The sequence below is a fragment of the Halichoerus grypus genome, chromosome 13 (assembly GCF_964656455.1).
Source record: "Halichoerus grypus chromosome 13, mHalGry1.hap1.1, whole genome shotgun sequence".
NCBI classification, from domain to species: Eukaryota; Metazoa; Chordata; class Mammalia; order Carnivora; family Phocidae; genus Halichoerus; species Halichoerus grypus.
Genome location: NC_135724.1, coordinates 81,283,691 through 81,300,662, shown reverse-complemented (window position 1 = coordinate 81,300,662; position 16,972 = coordinate 81,283,691). Strand labels below are relative to the sequence as shown.

At 36.6% G+C, this 16,972-nt stretch overlaps 1 protein-coding gene across 2 annotated transcripts in view; it reads right to left on the bottom strand.

Annotated features, from left to right (window-relative positions):
- Positions 1 to 16,972, bottom strand: part of TAOK3 (TAO kinase 3) — a 190,598-nt gene that overhangs the window by 65,122 nt on the left and 108,504 nt on the right. For both annotated transcript variants that reach the window (XM_078060912.1, XM_078060913.1), the window contains 2 exons: positions 15,735 to 15,848; positions 14,442 to 14,533 (listed from right to left, as the gene is read on the bottom strand). In XM_078060912.1, the coding sequence (XP_077917038.1) occupies positions 14,442 to 14,533; positions 15,735 to 15,848 (206 nt within the window). The remainder of the gene's footprint in view (positions 1 to 14,441; positions 14,534 to 15,734; positions 15,849 to 16,972) is intronic.

The window sequence follows — 16,972 nt, the reverse complement described above, 5'->3', positions numbered from 1 at the left end:
GAAGGGAAATGGGAGAAAGGCCGGGGGGGGGATAAATCATAATCAAGGGTTGGTCCAACCCCTTTTAAAGAGAAACTCAGTGAAGTTAGGTATTTCTTAATAGATTTATTCCATCTCAGCCCATCATGGTCTCTTTTTTGAAACTTCTATAGCTCTAGTTTAGTACTGCTTATTTGGCATGTGCTCTCCTACTGCACTCACATAAACAAACCATCTTTTCTCTCAAAAGAAATCATTAGCTCTGCGAGTAAGATCTTACAACCCTAGTACTCTTAATGCTTTTATTCCTCAAGCAATATAGAATGTTATTCACATAGTAAGTGCACGATTTGTTGACCAAAGGAAAGAAACAAGGTTCTAGTTCTGAGTGCAGTTGATTTTATATTATTTACTAGTTATTATGCCCTAGAAGATAAATCACTATCTCATTCTACCATGCTTATCCTAATGCATTCTTTACACAGTCCCACCTTGTAATTCATAATCTAATTCTCAGGTTTTATCAAGCATCTTGGTTTTTAAGCACTTTAAAAATGGTGAATTTGGCTTATTCTATGCAATTCTAAGAAATAAGAACTAAGGACAGAAGTAACACAAAAGACATTTTCACTTGCAGAAAGATGACTTGTGAAAAGCCAGGGTGAGAAAACAAGAAAACAAAGCCCCCCCACCTCCCCCCGCCAAACTTGGAATGAACAATTTTAAGAGTAGTGAAATTTAAGTCGCTGGCAGTATCCCAGCAGAAGACAACTATGGCTATTCATCCAGGATGCTTTGGAGGGGCCTCTTATAGTCTTGACTAAGTATTCTCTGATACTTTTAAAATGTACAGTCTACCAATCTATAAATACTTTTTATTAGCTTTCAACAGAATACTATATACTCATGAAATAGCTACCAGTATCATAGGGGCATGGACTGTCGACAAGTGGAAATTTTAAAGTTGTAGTGATTTATATCTGTTTCAAATGTAGAAGAGTTCAGGTTTAGGTTCAGGTATATTTATTTGTTTATTTTTATTTTGCAGGAGGTACACTCTGGAGAGTTTCTAGAGCTTGGCCTTCTGACAACTTCAAGTATTTGAAGCCATGTGGAACTAGGAACCCATCGTGTCACCATCAATGGTTTCTCATCATTCTTAGGACAAAGTCCAGATCCTTAAACATAGCCTATTTGCCTTCATTAACACGACCCTGGTGACCACTAGCATTTCATTCTGAGAAGCAATGCTTCCCCCCTCTTCTCAAGTCATCGTTTGCTTCACTGAGAGAACCAACTTCAGAGCCTTTCACACATACTGCTTCCTCTGTCTGGACTCCCCTCTCACTTTCATTCTCTAAACTTTATCTGGTTAATTCTTGCCAACCTTTCAGGTTTCCCCTTAAATATAATTGCATTTTTGCATTCATTTCACAAATATTTATTTAAGGCTTATTATATGCTTATAAGCATTTCCTTAGGGAAGCCTTCTCTGACTTCTCAGGCTAGGTCCTATTAGATTTTGTCACTGCAAATTATGTTTTTCCTTTCTACTACCTATTGCAACATAATTACTTGTGTGATTCTTTACATAACGTGTGTCCTCTTTGCTAAACTTCATGAGGGCAAAGACAATGCCTATTACGTTCATCTTTGCATTCCCACTGCTGAGCATAGCACCTGATATATATTTTTGGTGGTCTAAAAATAACTATAAAATAAATAAATGAAGGTAAGGCAAATTAAGGCAAAGAAGAAACTCTGTCAACAAACAAAGAATCCAGTGGAGGAAGAAGTTACAAAAATGACTGAGGAGTGACTAAGTCTTGGGGCTTACATCAGATTCTGTCACGGCTTCATTCCCTGCCAGAAGGATAGGAAGCCTCTCACTTATTGGCAAAAGGTATAAAATTCAAGCTGCTCAGAAGAACACTGAATTGCAGAGAAGAAACAGCCAGGAAGGGGGACTAGAGAAAGAAGAGAACAGAAATTTGGAAAAAGGATGAAGGAACAAAAAGCAACAGCAAAACCCAATTTAGTAGTGACAAGAAGGGCAGTAGCTCGGATTTGAAGCAGGGATGGTGAGGCTGTAAGTAGCCAACACTCTGCTGTGAACAAGACGACAACCAGCCACATGATGGTAGAATAGCTGTAGTAGAGAAGCACGTGACTAAAGGTGTTCTAAACGGCACACTGCTCTATGGTCTGAGAAGCATTTGCTAAATACTACTTTCAGATGGCCTCAGCTACATAAATCCTCTGAGCCATGGTGACAGCACTCATTGCTAACCCAGCATACCACAGAGTAAGGGTTGGGAAACTATGGCCTGTGGGCCAAATTCACCTAGAAGTCTGTTTTTGTAAAGTTTTATTGAATTACAGCCACATTTATTTATTAACATATTGTCTATGGCTGTTTTCACGCTGTAACAGCAGAGTTGAGTAGTTATAACGAGAATGTTATAACTGCAAAGCCCAAAACACTTATTATCTGGTCCTTTACAGAAAGTTTGTCAACCCTTACTGTAGAATACAATAGTCTGCATACAATCTTCCACAGAAGCAGCAAAACAGGAACTAGGAGTGCTTTTGAAGCCACCTTTGCGATATGTAATTGAGATTTTCTCAAAAGAAAGGAAAAGGATGGGAGCATAAAAAAGCTGGATTAACTAAAACGAAAAAAAATAATGATTTCTATTTAAAGACAATGACCAAGTTTTTGTGGCAACAGATTTCTTATGAACAAATGTGGCTGAAAACCATAATAATTAGCGGTAACAATAATTAGTACCATGTACTGAATTCCTACTACAGGTCAGGCACTTACCATGTGCTACATGTCATTCAGGATTCTGAGACTAGCTCGGCAAGAAGAGGGTTATTATTCCAAGCATTATTTCCCAACTGAAGAAACTGAGTTTCAGCTAGCCTAAATAATGAAACTAAGTCACATGGTAAGTGGCTAAAATGGGACTTCAACCCATCTTGTAAGAATCCAAGAAATGTGTTCTTTTCAGTAGGTCTCAGTGCCTCTTCTACAACCCTGTGCATTTTATGATAGACTGTACTGCTATTTTTTAAAATAAAAGGGGGGTGCCTGGCTGGCTTGGTTGGTAGAGCGTGTGACTCTTGATCTCGGGGTGGTGAGTTCAAGCCCCAAGTTGGGTGTGGAGATTACTAAAAAAATAAATAAACTTAAATAAATAAATTCTAAAAAAAGAAAAAGAATCGGGGCGCCTGGGTGGCTCAGTCGTTAAGCGTCTGCCTTCGGCTCAGGTCATGATCCCAGGGTCCTGGGATCGAGCCCCACGTTGGGCTCCCTGCTCAGCGGGAAGCCTGCTTCTCCCTCTCCCACTCCCCCTGCTTGTGTTCCCTCTCTCGCTGTGTCTCTCTCAAATAAATAAATAAAATCTTAAAAAAAAAAAAAAAAAATCATTAGCAGCTTTCAAAAGAGTAAATATGCCTGCTTCTCCCCAACAGTCATCACAACATTCATTTATTATCAAAAGTGGCTAATGTGGGAGATGAAAATTCCAGGCAAAAAACCTACATGACAACATTTATGTTTTTGTGTGTTTGTGATTTTTTTTTTTTTTTCCTCTGGAGAGTTTATTTCTGAGCACAATAAATTCCCTGACAAGGCTAATGGACCATTTGCCAGCTTCTATCATGACCTTTGCAGGTGAACCAAGTGTCTGTAGGTTAAACAAATGAACATCATATTAACTTCTCTTGAAATAAGCTTGAAAAATAAAATATTTGCTGAATGGACAATTTCAGTGTCCAAAGATTTCAGAGGATTCATGCATTTAATTAGTTCTTCCAGTGGAAAATTAATTTAGCAAAAGATAATTTGTGGAACAGGCTTCACCACTTAGGAACTGTAGAGCTTGATCCGGGAAAGAAAGACAGTGCCAGTAACATTATCATCTTCCTCCTTTGTGATCTTACCTTAGCAATTTAAATTACAGATTAGGGAGCTTTAAAAAAAATATACAGTATGATAGAAGAAATATCACAATGAAAGGGGACAACACTATCCACAATTTTCAAGGTAATTTCAACATTAAAAGTACAATTTAAAGTATATCAAATATATAGAAAACAGAAAAATCATTGCTTAGGGTTTTATATGCAGCAGGTTATTCTTTTTTTCATGTAAAAAAATACCCTTCTTTTATACGTCCATTTACAAGATTAATGCTACAGAGATAGAAATACAGAAAAAAGCTGTTAAAAAGATACTTGTATGGTCTATTGCATTAGCAATATAATACATTTTGAGTAATTCTTGAGAAGTTAAATGTCCTTGGTAACAGTTTTACTTAATGAATATTAACTGAGCATGTACTACCATCCTTCTCTGAATCTAAGATGCCACGGACTATAAAATGTACCACTATTAAGATGCACCACAATTTTATGTATAATTTGGAGAAAAATGCTGCCAATTATAATTATAAAATGCTGTTGCCTGTAAAATGCCTTCCAGTTTAAAGAGATGTTAAAATGTAAATTAAAATTTTGGATGAAATATGATACATAGCTAACATTTATTAAGTATACTATGTAGGGATTATAATAATAAACACTTTAAATCTATATTTTCATTTAATCCAGACAATCCTGGTAAGGTAGGGTAGGGGTTCTTATTACACAAATTTCATAGACAGTTCAAATAATTTGACAGAAATCACGCAACTAAGAAATGGCAGAGCTGGAATCAGAACTCACATTTGTCTGACCACACAGTCTATGTTTGTAAGTATAATTCAGTAGTATCATCTGTCAGTTTGCAGGAATAGCCATTGTGGAGGATAAGACAATTCAGGAGATGGCTACTTTGTGCTTTTTTTTTTTTTTTTTAAGATTTTATTTATTTATTTGACGAGAGAGACACAGTGAGAGAGGGAACACAAGCAGGGGGACGGGAGAGGGAGAAGCAGGCTTCCCACAGAGCAGGGAGCCCAACGTGGGGCTCGATCCCAGGACCCTGGGATCATGACCTGAGCCGAAGGCAGATGCTTAATGACTGAGCCACCCAGGCACCCCGAGATGGCTACTTTGTTCTTTAATTCCGAAAATCATTGTATAAAAGGCAATCTAAGTTAGGCTGATACCGAGACCGTGTTTTCATACATACTTTAATTCATTTTTATAAAAAATAAAATCAGAAATTAAGCATATACCAGGGCCTCTCTCAAGAGAGGAAGTTCTAAAAGTATCTCCTGGGATAAGTACCTATTTCAACCAGTGTGAACTGCTGTTTGAAACTTCAGTCATTACTACATCTACACAGTACAAAAAGTGATGGGATGGTGATCTTGAATCATCATAAAAAGGTACATGTTAGGGGCGCCTGGGTGGCTCAGTCGTTAAGCATCTGCCTTCAGCTCAGGTCATGATCCCAGGATCCTGGGATCAAGCCCCGCATCCGGCTCCCTGCTCAGCGGGAAGCCTGCTTCTCCCTCTCCCTCTGCTGCTCCCCCTGCTTGTGTTATCCCTCATTCTCTCTCTCTCTCAAATAAATAAATAAAATCTTAAAAAAAAAAAAGGTACACGTTGTTTGCTCTATTTAAGAAGGTTGGAAAGGGTAGAATCCACCGTATATTTAGAAAGATTATGGTAAGAAAAAAACTTGTTAAAACAATGGGTGGACGCTAATTAGCTGTAAAGTTCAACTTAGGTAGTACATCCTCTTAAATTTTCATAACAGATGAATTGCTGCTACGGCATCAGTGTTATGTTTAATTCTGGTTCATTTTAGAATATAAATGACAAAAATAGGAATAATCCTACATACAAATGCAATTAGCTGTTATTGAGCCTTTGTTCTGTGGTAGGCATTATGTTAAACACTTTACATATGTTATCTTATTGAAGTTGACAATATCTAGGGTATATGTATTGATATTTTCACTTAGGTGAGAAAACTGAGGCTCAAGCAAGTTGAGAAAGTTGTCCAAACTCTCACAGTCAGGATGAACATGTTATACAACTCCAAAAGGTGTCAGTCACATGCTAGATTATGTGGATGCCTGCTGGTGTTAGTGCATTTGGGGTGGTCCTGCCAGCTAAGTGTTGGTAAAGCCAAAATTCAAATCCAGGGTGTCTAATTTTAAAATTTATTCCAAATTGCTAACTCTGTGCTAGGCAGAGGGCAGGTTCTTGTTTTTGTTTTTTTTTAAACCACAGGAATGTACATTTATTTCTCTCTCTCTTTTTTTTTTTAAGATTTTATTTATTGGAGAGAGACAGATAGTGACAGAGATAGGGAGAAAGAGCACAAGCAGTGAGGAGAGGGAGAAGCAGACTCTCCCGCTGAGCAGGGAGCCCGACATGGGGCCCGATCCCAAGACCCTGGGATCATGACCTGAGCTGAAGGCAGACGCTTAACTGACTGAGCCACCTAGGTGCCCCTATTTCTCATTTTTAAAAAGTTAAATTCTTCCGGGTGCCTGGGTGGCTCAGTTGGTTAAGCATCTGACTCTTGGTTTCAGCTGGGGTCATGATCTCAGGGTTGTGGGATGGAGCCCCCACGACAGACTCTGTGCCGGGTGCAGTGCCTGTTTGAAGTTCTCTGCCTCTCCCTTTGCCCCTTCTCCCCTCTCAAAGTAAGTAAATAAAATCTTTAAAATTTGCAGATAATGATACCTACCATTTAATCAGTATTTTGCCATATTTGTTTCAGAACTTTCTTCCAAAAAAAAGTAATAAAGTAGATATAACTTTATTCTTCTTCCTCTCTCCAGAGAATGTTCTATTTTGAAATTACATCTTTTACATCTATGTTCTTATGCTTTAAAAATATATATATACTAACATACACACACTCAAACAATATAAAGAAGTGTTTATAAAATTTTCATAATTGGTATCATACTGTACCTATACTTTTGCAACTTTCTTTGTTCATTAAATATTCAGTCTTATAATTTTTTTAAATTTAAATTTAATGTTAAATTAGTTAACATACAGTGCAATACTGGTTTCTGGAGTAGAATTCAGTGATTCATCACTTACATATAACACCCAGTGCTCATCACAAAAAGTGACCTCCTTAAACCTCTTCATCCATCTCTCATCCCCCCTCACCTCCCTCCATCAACCCTCTGTTTTCTATCATTAAGAGTCTCTTATGGTTTATTTCCCTCTCTCCCTTTTTTCTGTCCCCCCTTCTCATATGTTCATCTGTTTTCTTTCTTAAATTCCACATGATTGAGGTCATATGGTATTTGTCTTTCTCTGACTTATTTCACTTAGCATAATATACTCTAGCTCTATCCACATCATTGCAAATGGTGAGATTTCATTCTTTTTGATGGCTGAGTAACATTCCATTGTATATATACCACATTTTCTTTATCCATTCATTAGTCAATGGACAGTTGGGCTCTCTCCATAGTTTGGTTATTGTTGATAATGCTGCTATAAACATTGGGGTGCATGTACCCCTTCAAATCTGTATTTTCATATCCTTTGGGTAAATACCTAGTACTGCAATTGCTGCGTCATAGGGTAGTTCTAGTTTTAACTTTTTGAGCAATCTCCATACTATTCTCCAGAGTGGCTGTACCAGTTTGCATTCCCACCAACAATGCAAGAATACCACAGCCTCACCAACACCTGTTGTTTCTTGTGTTAATTTTAGCCATTCTGACAGGTGTGAGGTGGTATCTCATTGTGGTTTTGATTTGTATTTCCCTGATGATGAGTGATGTTGAGCATTTTCTCATGTGTCTGTTAGCCATCTGGATGTCTTCTTTGGAAAAATGTCTGTTCATGTCTTCTGCCCATTTCTTGATTGAATTATTTGTTCTTTGGGTGTTGAGTTTGGTAAGCTGTTTATAGATTTTGGATACTAACCCTTTATCTGATGTCGTTTGCAAATATCTTCTCCCATTCTGTAGGCTGCCTTTTAGTTTTGTTGATTGTCTCCTTCACTGTGCAGAAGCTTTTTATCTTGATGAAGCCCCAATAGTTCATTTTTGCTTTTGTTTCCCTTGCCTCCGGCAACATGTCTAGTAAGAAGTTGCTATAGCCGAGGTCAAAGAATTTTCTGCCTGTATTCTCCTCTAGGATTTTGATGGTTTCCTGTCTCACATTTAGGTCCTTCATCCATTTTGAATTTATTTTTGTGTATGGTGTAAGAAATTGGTCCAGTTTCTTTCTTTTGCATGTTGTCCAGTTTTCCCAACACCATTGGTTGAAGAGACTTTTTTCCATTGGACATTCTTTCCTGCTTTCTTGAAGATTAGTTGACCATATAGTTGTGGGTCCAATTCTGGATTCTCTATTCTGTTCCATTGATCTGTGTGTCTATTTTTGTGCCAGTACCATACTGTCTTGATGACTACAGCTTTGTAATATAGCTTGAAATCTAGAATTGTAATGCCTCCAGTTTTTTCTTTTTCAGGATTGCTTTCGTATTCAGGGTCTTTTGTGGTCCCATACAAATTTTAGGATTGTTTGTTCTAGCTCTGTGAAGAATGCTGGTGTTATTTTGATAGGGATTGTATTAAATGTGTAGATAGCTTTGGGTAGTATAGACATTTTAACAATGTTTGTTCTTCTAATCCATGAGCTTGGAGTGCTTTTACATTTCTTTGTGTCCTCTTCAATTTCTTTCACAAGTGTTCTATAATTTTCACACATCTTTTACCTCTTTAGTTAGGTTTATTCCTAGGTATCTCATTGTTTTTGGTGCAATTGCAAATGGGATCTATGCCTTGATTTCTTTTTCTGGAGCTTCATTATTGGTGTATGGAAAGGCAACAGATTTTTGCACATTGAGTTTATTTTTTTTTTAAGATTAAATCACATTTTTAAAAAAGATTTATTTATTTATTCATTTGACAGAGATACAGAGAGAGAGAGAGCATGAGCAGGGGGAGAGGCAGAGGGAGAGGGAGAAGCAGGCTCCCTGCTGAGCCAGGAGCCCAATGTGGGGCTCGATCCCAGGACCCCAGGATCATGACCTTGAGCTGAAGGCAGACACTTAACCATCTGAGCCACCAAGGCGCCCCCGCACATTGATTTTATATCCTGCAACTTCGCAGAATTCATGAATTAGTTCTAGCAATTTTTTGGTGGAATCTTTCAGGTTTTCTACATAGAGTATCATGTCCTATGCAAATAATGAAAGTTTGACTTCTTCCTTGCTGATTTGGATGCCTTTTATTTCTTTTTGTTGTCTGACTGCTGAAGCTAGACTTCCAGTACTATGTTAAATAGTAATGGTGAGAATTGACATCCCTGTCTTGTTCCTGACTATAGGGGAAAGGCTCTGTTTTTCCCCATTGAGGATGATATTAGCTGTGGGTCTTCCGTATATGGCCTTTATGATGTTGAGTTATGTTCCACCTATCCCTACTTTGTTGAGGGCTTTTGTTAAGAAAGGATGCTGTATTTTTGTCAAATGCTTTTTCTGCATCAATGTTATGATTTTTGAGATTTATCCATGATGATACCTGTAGATCCAGTTCATCGTTAACTGTGATACAGTATTCCATAATTAATTTATCCATTCCTCCTTGGATAAGAATTTAGATTGTTTCAACCTTTTCTAGCTTCTACACAAGGTTTCATTCTTGTACACATTTCCAGTGTATATGCATAACTATTTCTTTAAGGAATACACTTAGAAGTGAAATTCTGGGCCACTGAGACTACTCATCGACTTTACTAGATGTTGATAATTTACACCCCAAAGTTGTTATATCAATTTACATTTCTACAAATAATGAATGAGTTCCTGTTTCCTTAGTAGTTTCCCAAAATTTATTTATTATCCTCAGACTTAAGAACTTTTGCCAGTCTGATAAATGTGAAAAAGTTTTTTGTTCGTTTGTTTTTTAAAGTAGGCTCCATGACCAGCATGGAACCCAACACAGGGCTTGAACTCATGACCCTGAGATCAAGACCCGAGCTGAGATCAAGAGTTGGATGCCACCCAGGTGCCCCAGTGTGATAAGGTATTAATTTGCATTTCCCTTATTACTAACGAGCCTGAGTATCTTTGAATGTTTGGTGTCCATTTAGGTTTCTTTTTCAGTGAACTTGCTGATTATATTCTTTGCCCATTTTTCTACTGGCTGTTTGTCTTTTTATTTTTGATAAAGAAATGTGGTAAATGATAAGAAATCTTTAAAAATTCTGGGCCAATACTCTGTTGGTTAGGTATGTTGAAACTACTTTCTATTAGTCTCTGGCTTATCTTTTAATTTTTGTATTTTACATAGCTTTATATATTTTTTTTTTTAAGATTTTTTTTTATTTATTTGAGAGTGAGAGACAGTGACAGAGATAGTGAGAGAGAGCACTCAGGTGGGGAGGAGAAGGAGAAGCAGGCTCCCCTCTGAGCAGGGAGCCCGATATGGGGCTCGATCCCAGGACCCAGGGATCATGACCTGAGCCGAAGGCAGACGCTTAACCGACTGAGCCACTCAGGTGCCCCACATAGCTTTATATTTTAAAGTACTAAAAGTTGTCATATTTGTCAATGTTTTCAAAAATATATATATATGAATATATATATATATTTTTCAAGATTTTATTTATTTATTTGACAGAGAGAGAGACAGCGAGAGGGGGAACACAGGCAGGGGGAGCGTGAGAGGGAGAAGCAGGCTTCCTGCTGAGCAGGGAGCCCCATGCGGGGCTCGATCCCAGGACCCTGGGATCATGACCTGAGCTGAAGGCAGATGCTTAAGGACTGAGCCACTCAGGAGCCCCTCAAAAATATTTTTAGAAAAATTCTTCCCACACCCATAAAGGTATATACTCCTATAGTAATAATAGTAATAATAATTACATTTATATAGTGTTTATTACATGGCATGCCATATTTTAAGTATTTCATATATAGAGAGAGAAAGAGAGAGAGAGTATAGGTGACATAGGATGTTACTTAGTTTCAGTAGTACAACACAGTGATTCAACAACCCTTTACATTATGCTATGCTCACTGCAAGTGTAGCTACTATCTGTCACCATGCAAGGCTATTATAATACCATTGACTATATTCCTCATGCCTGTGACTTTTATTCCTGTGACTTAGTCATTCCATAACTGAAAGCCTGTATCTCCCACTCCCCTTCACCCATTTTGCCCATCCCCCACCCCTCTCCCCTCTGGCAATCATCTGTTTGTTCATTGTATTTATGGGTCTGATTCTGTTATTTGTTTATTCATTTATTTGTTTAGATTCCACATATAAGTGAAATCATGTTGTATTTGTCTTTCTCTCTCTCACTAATTTCATGTAGCATAATACCTTCTAGGTCCATCCATGTTGTCACAAAATGGCAAGATTTCATTCTTTTTTATGGCTGAGTAATATTTCTGTGTGTGTGTGTGTGTGTGTGTGTGTGTATACAACATCTTCTTTATCCATTCACTTTTGGTGGGAATGTAAATTGGTACAGCCCCTGTGAAAAACAGTAAGGAATTTCCTCAAAAAATTAAAAATAGAAAAGACCATATGATCCAAAAACTCTACTCCTGGGTATTTACCCAAAGAAAATGAAAACACTAATTCAAAAAGATATATGCACTCCCATGTTTACTGCAGCATTACTTACAATAGCCAAGATATGGAAGCAGCCCAAGTATCCATTGATAAATACTTTATATATTCATTAATCTTCATAATAGCACCTGCTTTGTAGCATTGTTGTCTCTACTTTGCAGATGAGGAAACTGAGTCATAAGAGGGCTTCTCCTAAAAGTTTTAAAGTTTTACTTTTTACTTTTGGGTATTTAACCAATCTGGAATTTTATTTTTGTGTACGGCATAAGCTAGGATCTAATTATAGTTTTTCCTTATACAATTAACAAATTGCCTCATATTATTTATCAAATGGGCCATCCTTTCCCCACTGATTTATAATGCTTTTCCAGTCTTTTTATTTATTTATTTATTTAAAGATTTTATTTATTTATTTGACAGAGAGAGACACAGCGAGAGAGGGAACACAAGCAGGGGGAGTGGGAGAGGGAAAAGCAGGCTTCCTGCGGAGCAGGGAGCCTGATGCGGGGCTCGATCCCAGGACCCTGGGATCATGACCTGAGCTGAAGGCAGACGCTTAACGACTGAGCCACGCAGGCGCCCCTGCTTTTCCAGTCTTATAACAAAATCTGACTTATACATGAGTCCATTTCTAGGTTTTACTGTCTGTTCTATTGGATATTAGTCTTTCCCTACATCAATGCTGTATTGATTTAATTATGATGGTATGGATTTTGGTACAGTGATTTTTCTGTCCAAATTCTACTTTTTCAAAATTGTCTGGACTAGTTTTGGCCCTCTGACTTTTAGGACTACCTTGTAAAGTTGTACATAGTATTATTGGAAGTGCATCATATGTCCTTTTTAAAGTATGCAAATATTTCTGCTGAGTCTCCCTCTCCATAATCAGTGTGAATAAATTAAGTTAATTTCCTTTGCAGTGAAAGAGAGAATAACACAATATTAGAATGTAAAAAAGAGGGACGCCTGGGTGGTTCAGTTGGTTAAGTGTCTGCTTTGGCTCAGGTCATGATCCCAGGGTACTGGAATGGAGCCCTGAATCAGGCTCCCTGCTCAGCGGGGAGTCTGCTTCTTTCTCTGCCCCTCCCCTTGCTCATGTTCTCTCTCTCACTCAGATAAATAAAATCTTAAAAAAAAAAAAAAAGAATGTAGAAAAGAAATCTACCACCTCAATATCCTTTAACAGAGGACCAGTCAAATAAATTATGGTATATCCGTAATACTGGAGGAGTAAGATGATGCCAGTAAAAAGAAAAAGAAAAAGAAAAAGAGGTCTAAGTTACTAATATAAAACAGATCTCCAAGACGTTGTTAAGTGAAAAATCAATATACAGAACCACTTGTATATGTTAATTTGGGTGAGAAAAGGAATGTAATACATGTATATCCATATTTGTTTGTATATTTGTAAAGAAGCTCTGGAAGGATATACAAGAAATTAGTAACAGTGGTACCCTGTATGTACTGGCAGGGGTCGGAAAGGAAATGGGTCAATAGGGCCAGAGGTCTGAGAAGTTCTTTCACTGCATGTCTTTTTATATTTTTTGATTTATAAACCATATGAATATTACTTATTTTTAAAAAATTAAATATTAAATATTCTAACTCTCCTCCCTGAATTCAGTTTTTTTAAAAAGTAATATTTCTTTAAGGTTAAAAAAAAAAAAGAAGACAAGTCTTGTATCTTTATCATATGTTTCTTTGTTCAAGGAAGGAGTCAGTGAAGCAATTGGAAATGCAATACAAAGTATCCCAAGTTGTCTTTACAAGCCAAACATTTCAGGATAAAGAAAACTACAGTCTGAGAATCAAACTGGAGCTCAGAAATTCTTACAGGATCAATTTGGATACCAGAGTAGAGGAAATTAACCCAAAAAACTAGATGAAGAAATTTTTAAAAACTGATGAAAAAATTAAATTAAATGTATTTATAAAATTATAAATAAAATAATTATAGATAAAAATTTTAAATAAAAATCTAGATAAAGGCAATGTTGGAGCCGGATCTCAGTGGCTTTGGAAGGTCAACTGTGCATCACTTTCTCCAACTCCACAGTAATCTTATCTGCCCCACCAGTGACCTGAGAATCATTGGTTAAATCTGCCTGAGAATCATTGGTTAAGTCACCCCAGATAAAGGTGACTTCAGGATACATTTAAAGTTCAAAAAATACAACCAGAGAATCAAGAATCTGTGGTATGTTAGACAATTTTATGTAAATGTAACAATGTTTGGGGAACAACTTTAAAGCAGAGGGCATCTTCTAACAAGAAGTTTTCTCTGAGGTTGCTCTGTAAATGGGTCAAATAGAGTTTTTACAGTCAGATCTTGGATAAGCCTGCTATTACTTTTTTAGATTTCCCTTATACACGTCGAAATTAAATTACTACTGGGAAGGAAGGGCATAAGTTATCATTCATGATATGGAGAATGGATGTTTTTCAAATATTAATACTTATTATTGTATATTCCCACATTTGTTATTTGCTATACCTGCTCAAACTCTTTTAAATTAATAACACGAAAATGTAGCAAAGAGAAAGTAATCTGATGTTATACAAAAGCATAGAAAAAAAATTTAATAAATTCACACTGCCTGGCCCACATAGAGCAGTGACCCATTAAATAATAGCAGGATGAATGAATTAACAATTATAGTCAGGAGTGATTTTCAAAAGTACAATAACAACAACTCTTTTGGGGCACCTGGGTGGCTCACTTGTTAAGCATCTGCCTTTGGCTCAGATCATAATCCCAGGGCCCTGGGATCGAGCCCCATATCGGGCTCCCTGATCGGCGGAAAGCCTGCTTTTCCCTTCTCCCACTCCCCCTGCTTGTGTTCCCTCTCTCGCTGTGTCTCTCTCTGTCAAATAAATAAAATCTTAAAAAACAAAAACAAAAACAAAAAAAAACACAACTCTTTCACTTACCCAATTCAATACAGGTGATTCCAAGTGACCAAATATCAACTTTCCCATCATACTGTCCTTCGTCCATAGCTAAGATCACCTCTGGAGCCATCCTGCCAAGTGTAATGTACAAAATTTGAGTTGCAAATTAAAAACAAAATTCATCTAATGAAGTGATTTGGTGTTTGGTGTTTAGACTGTGTTTGAGCACAGTCTAAAATTTTCTCTAATAAAGGTATTATTTCCTTATACAAGTCATTTGGAAAAACACTGTTCAAAACATAAACATTATACTCAAGGATTTACAGGAAACAACACATTATTTTCAATAAATCCTGGTTCCACCATTGTCTATCAGTTTTACCACGGCTAAATTACTTAACCTCTCTGTATATCAGTTTTCCCATCTGTAATGTGGAGAGAATTCTAGTAGCTACCTCAGAAAGATTTGTAAAGGATTGATATGTAGGAAATACTTAAACAAATAACTATAGACAACATAGAAAATACTTATGGAACTATTTAAAACAATATAATCAGATATTTCAAAGATATTACAACTCAAAAAATGAACAAACAGGCTATGATAATGGATATTGTTTGTCCAGAATGGATTTCCATAGGAGGGCAGGGGTCTTATCAGTTTAATATGGTTTTTTTTTTTTTCTGTTACTATATGTAAGTGACTGCTTAGTAAATGCTACTTGATGATCATTGACAGAAAGGAAATTCAAATAGTAGCTAATTTTTTTAATAGGTAAGTAATTATCCAGGGATATAAGTCATTGTCCAAGATACAATGAAATTCTAGTTTATCTATGAAAGGAAGGAAAGGCATCTTGAACAGATGGGGTGAAATTTTCAGTCAGAGTGACAAACTAAGAAAAGTCTCAAAAAAAGAACTCAACAAAAAAAAGAAACCGGATTTCTTTCACTGAAAGGTAATATTTATGCTTGTTGACTAGAGAAGGTTAAAGAAGCTACTTTGTCCTTGCCTAGAGATTCTGCTTCAAGAGAAAGTTTCAAAAGAAACTTCAAATGAAATCTAAAACCTGAGCTTGGTCAGTGAGTTGATAATCCTGCTCAGTTTACACACAGTGACATCAACCTTATTCGAACAATTTAAAGTCTCTGGAAATTTTATACTAAGTCAGAGTGTTTCTTTTTTTTGCCAGTGAGTTTTCTATCCTTTAATGAAATCTCATTTGAGGCACATGGTGAGACACTGTCAAAAAACAAAACAAAAGCAATGCTTTGAGCCCATCTTGTTCATGTATGTATATTTTAAAATTCTAGTTTTTAAATTCTACATACCAGTAAGGTGTGCCCACAAAGGAGTTGGCAGGAGAAGCCATTGAGGCAGATCCAAAATCAGCTAGTTTCACCTGACCTGGCTCTGTTAGAAGAATATTTCCTGCTTTAATATCCCTATAGGAAAAAATAAGAGGGTTAGAAAATTACTTTTCAACTTTGATTATGGAATAGGTCAGAGCATGCAATTAATAAGACAAAAAGTTTATTAAAAAAAAAACCTTGCTCAGATAGCCAGAAGGGGATTTAGTAATTACCACATGTTATAAGGGGGCCCAGATTCCTGGATGTACTTACAGGTAGGTCAAAGTAATTACTAAAAGGTAGAGCTTTATTTAGAGGGAAGGAATGCAGTGAGAAAAAAGGCAGACAGACGTGGCAGACAAGGAAACCTATTCCATTGCTACACTTAAAAAAACATATTCTCAGATGCTAAATCCAGTCATCAACAGTATCCCTTATGCTGGGAAAACTGGTGCCATTTGTAACTGCCTTTTTTTTTCTTTTCCAAATTACATAACATTTTTGGAGTCTAAATAAACCTTCAATAACTGTATTATCTACCTACCAATAAACCTCAACTACAAACATACCTTTTCTTTCTTGCCTGTGACCCTTTCTCTCTGCCTTAATTGTAACTGCAACTCTAAGGCATTTGAGGGTACATGTTATATAGAAGGTGTTATTTTAAAAATAACACTGTACAGTAAAAAGAAGACCCTGAAAGATCAAAACAAACAAGGATTAGGAATTAGGAAATTGCATTTCTATTGTATTACTACAAAGAATCGCAAGCTGTTACTACTAAAGCTATTAGATATTTTATGCAGCAGAAAAGTTTTCAAAATATTATTTTAAAATATTCATTGTTGAGGATGATAATTTAGAATGAAAAGACATGGATGTACTCTTGATTCTCTTCAAAAAAAGCATGAGGTGTAATGAGTACTAGGAACCAAGACTTATAAACTGGTGGGCTGTGGAAAGACAAAGCAGAGAGAATGAGGAAAACGGAAGCTGAAAATGAGAAGGTTCAAATGTTTCCAAAACAATGTCTCCAAAAATTTTCTCTTGAAAATTCAGTTTCTTTACTCAAGATGACATTAGGCATTGGCTGAGAGAATTAAAAAAACACTTATTTATCTAACAAAAGAAAAATACCTCTTCTCTATTACCTTCAATTAGAACACTGACTTGTCAAATCAAAATAATAAATCTGAGACATGGTTTTTATTTTTAAA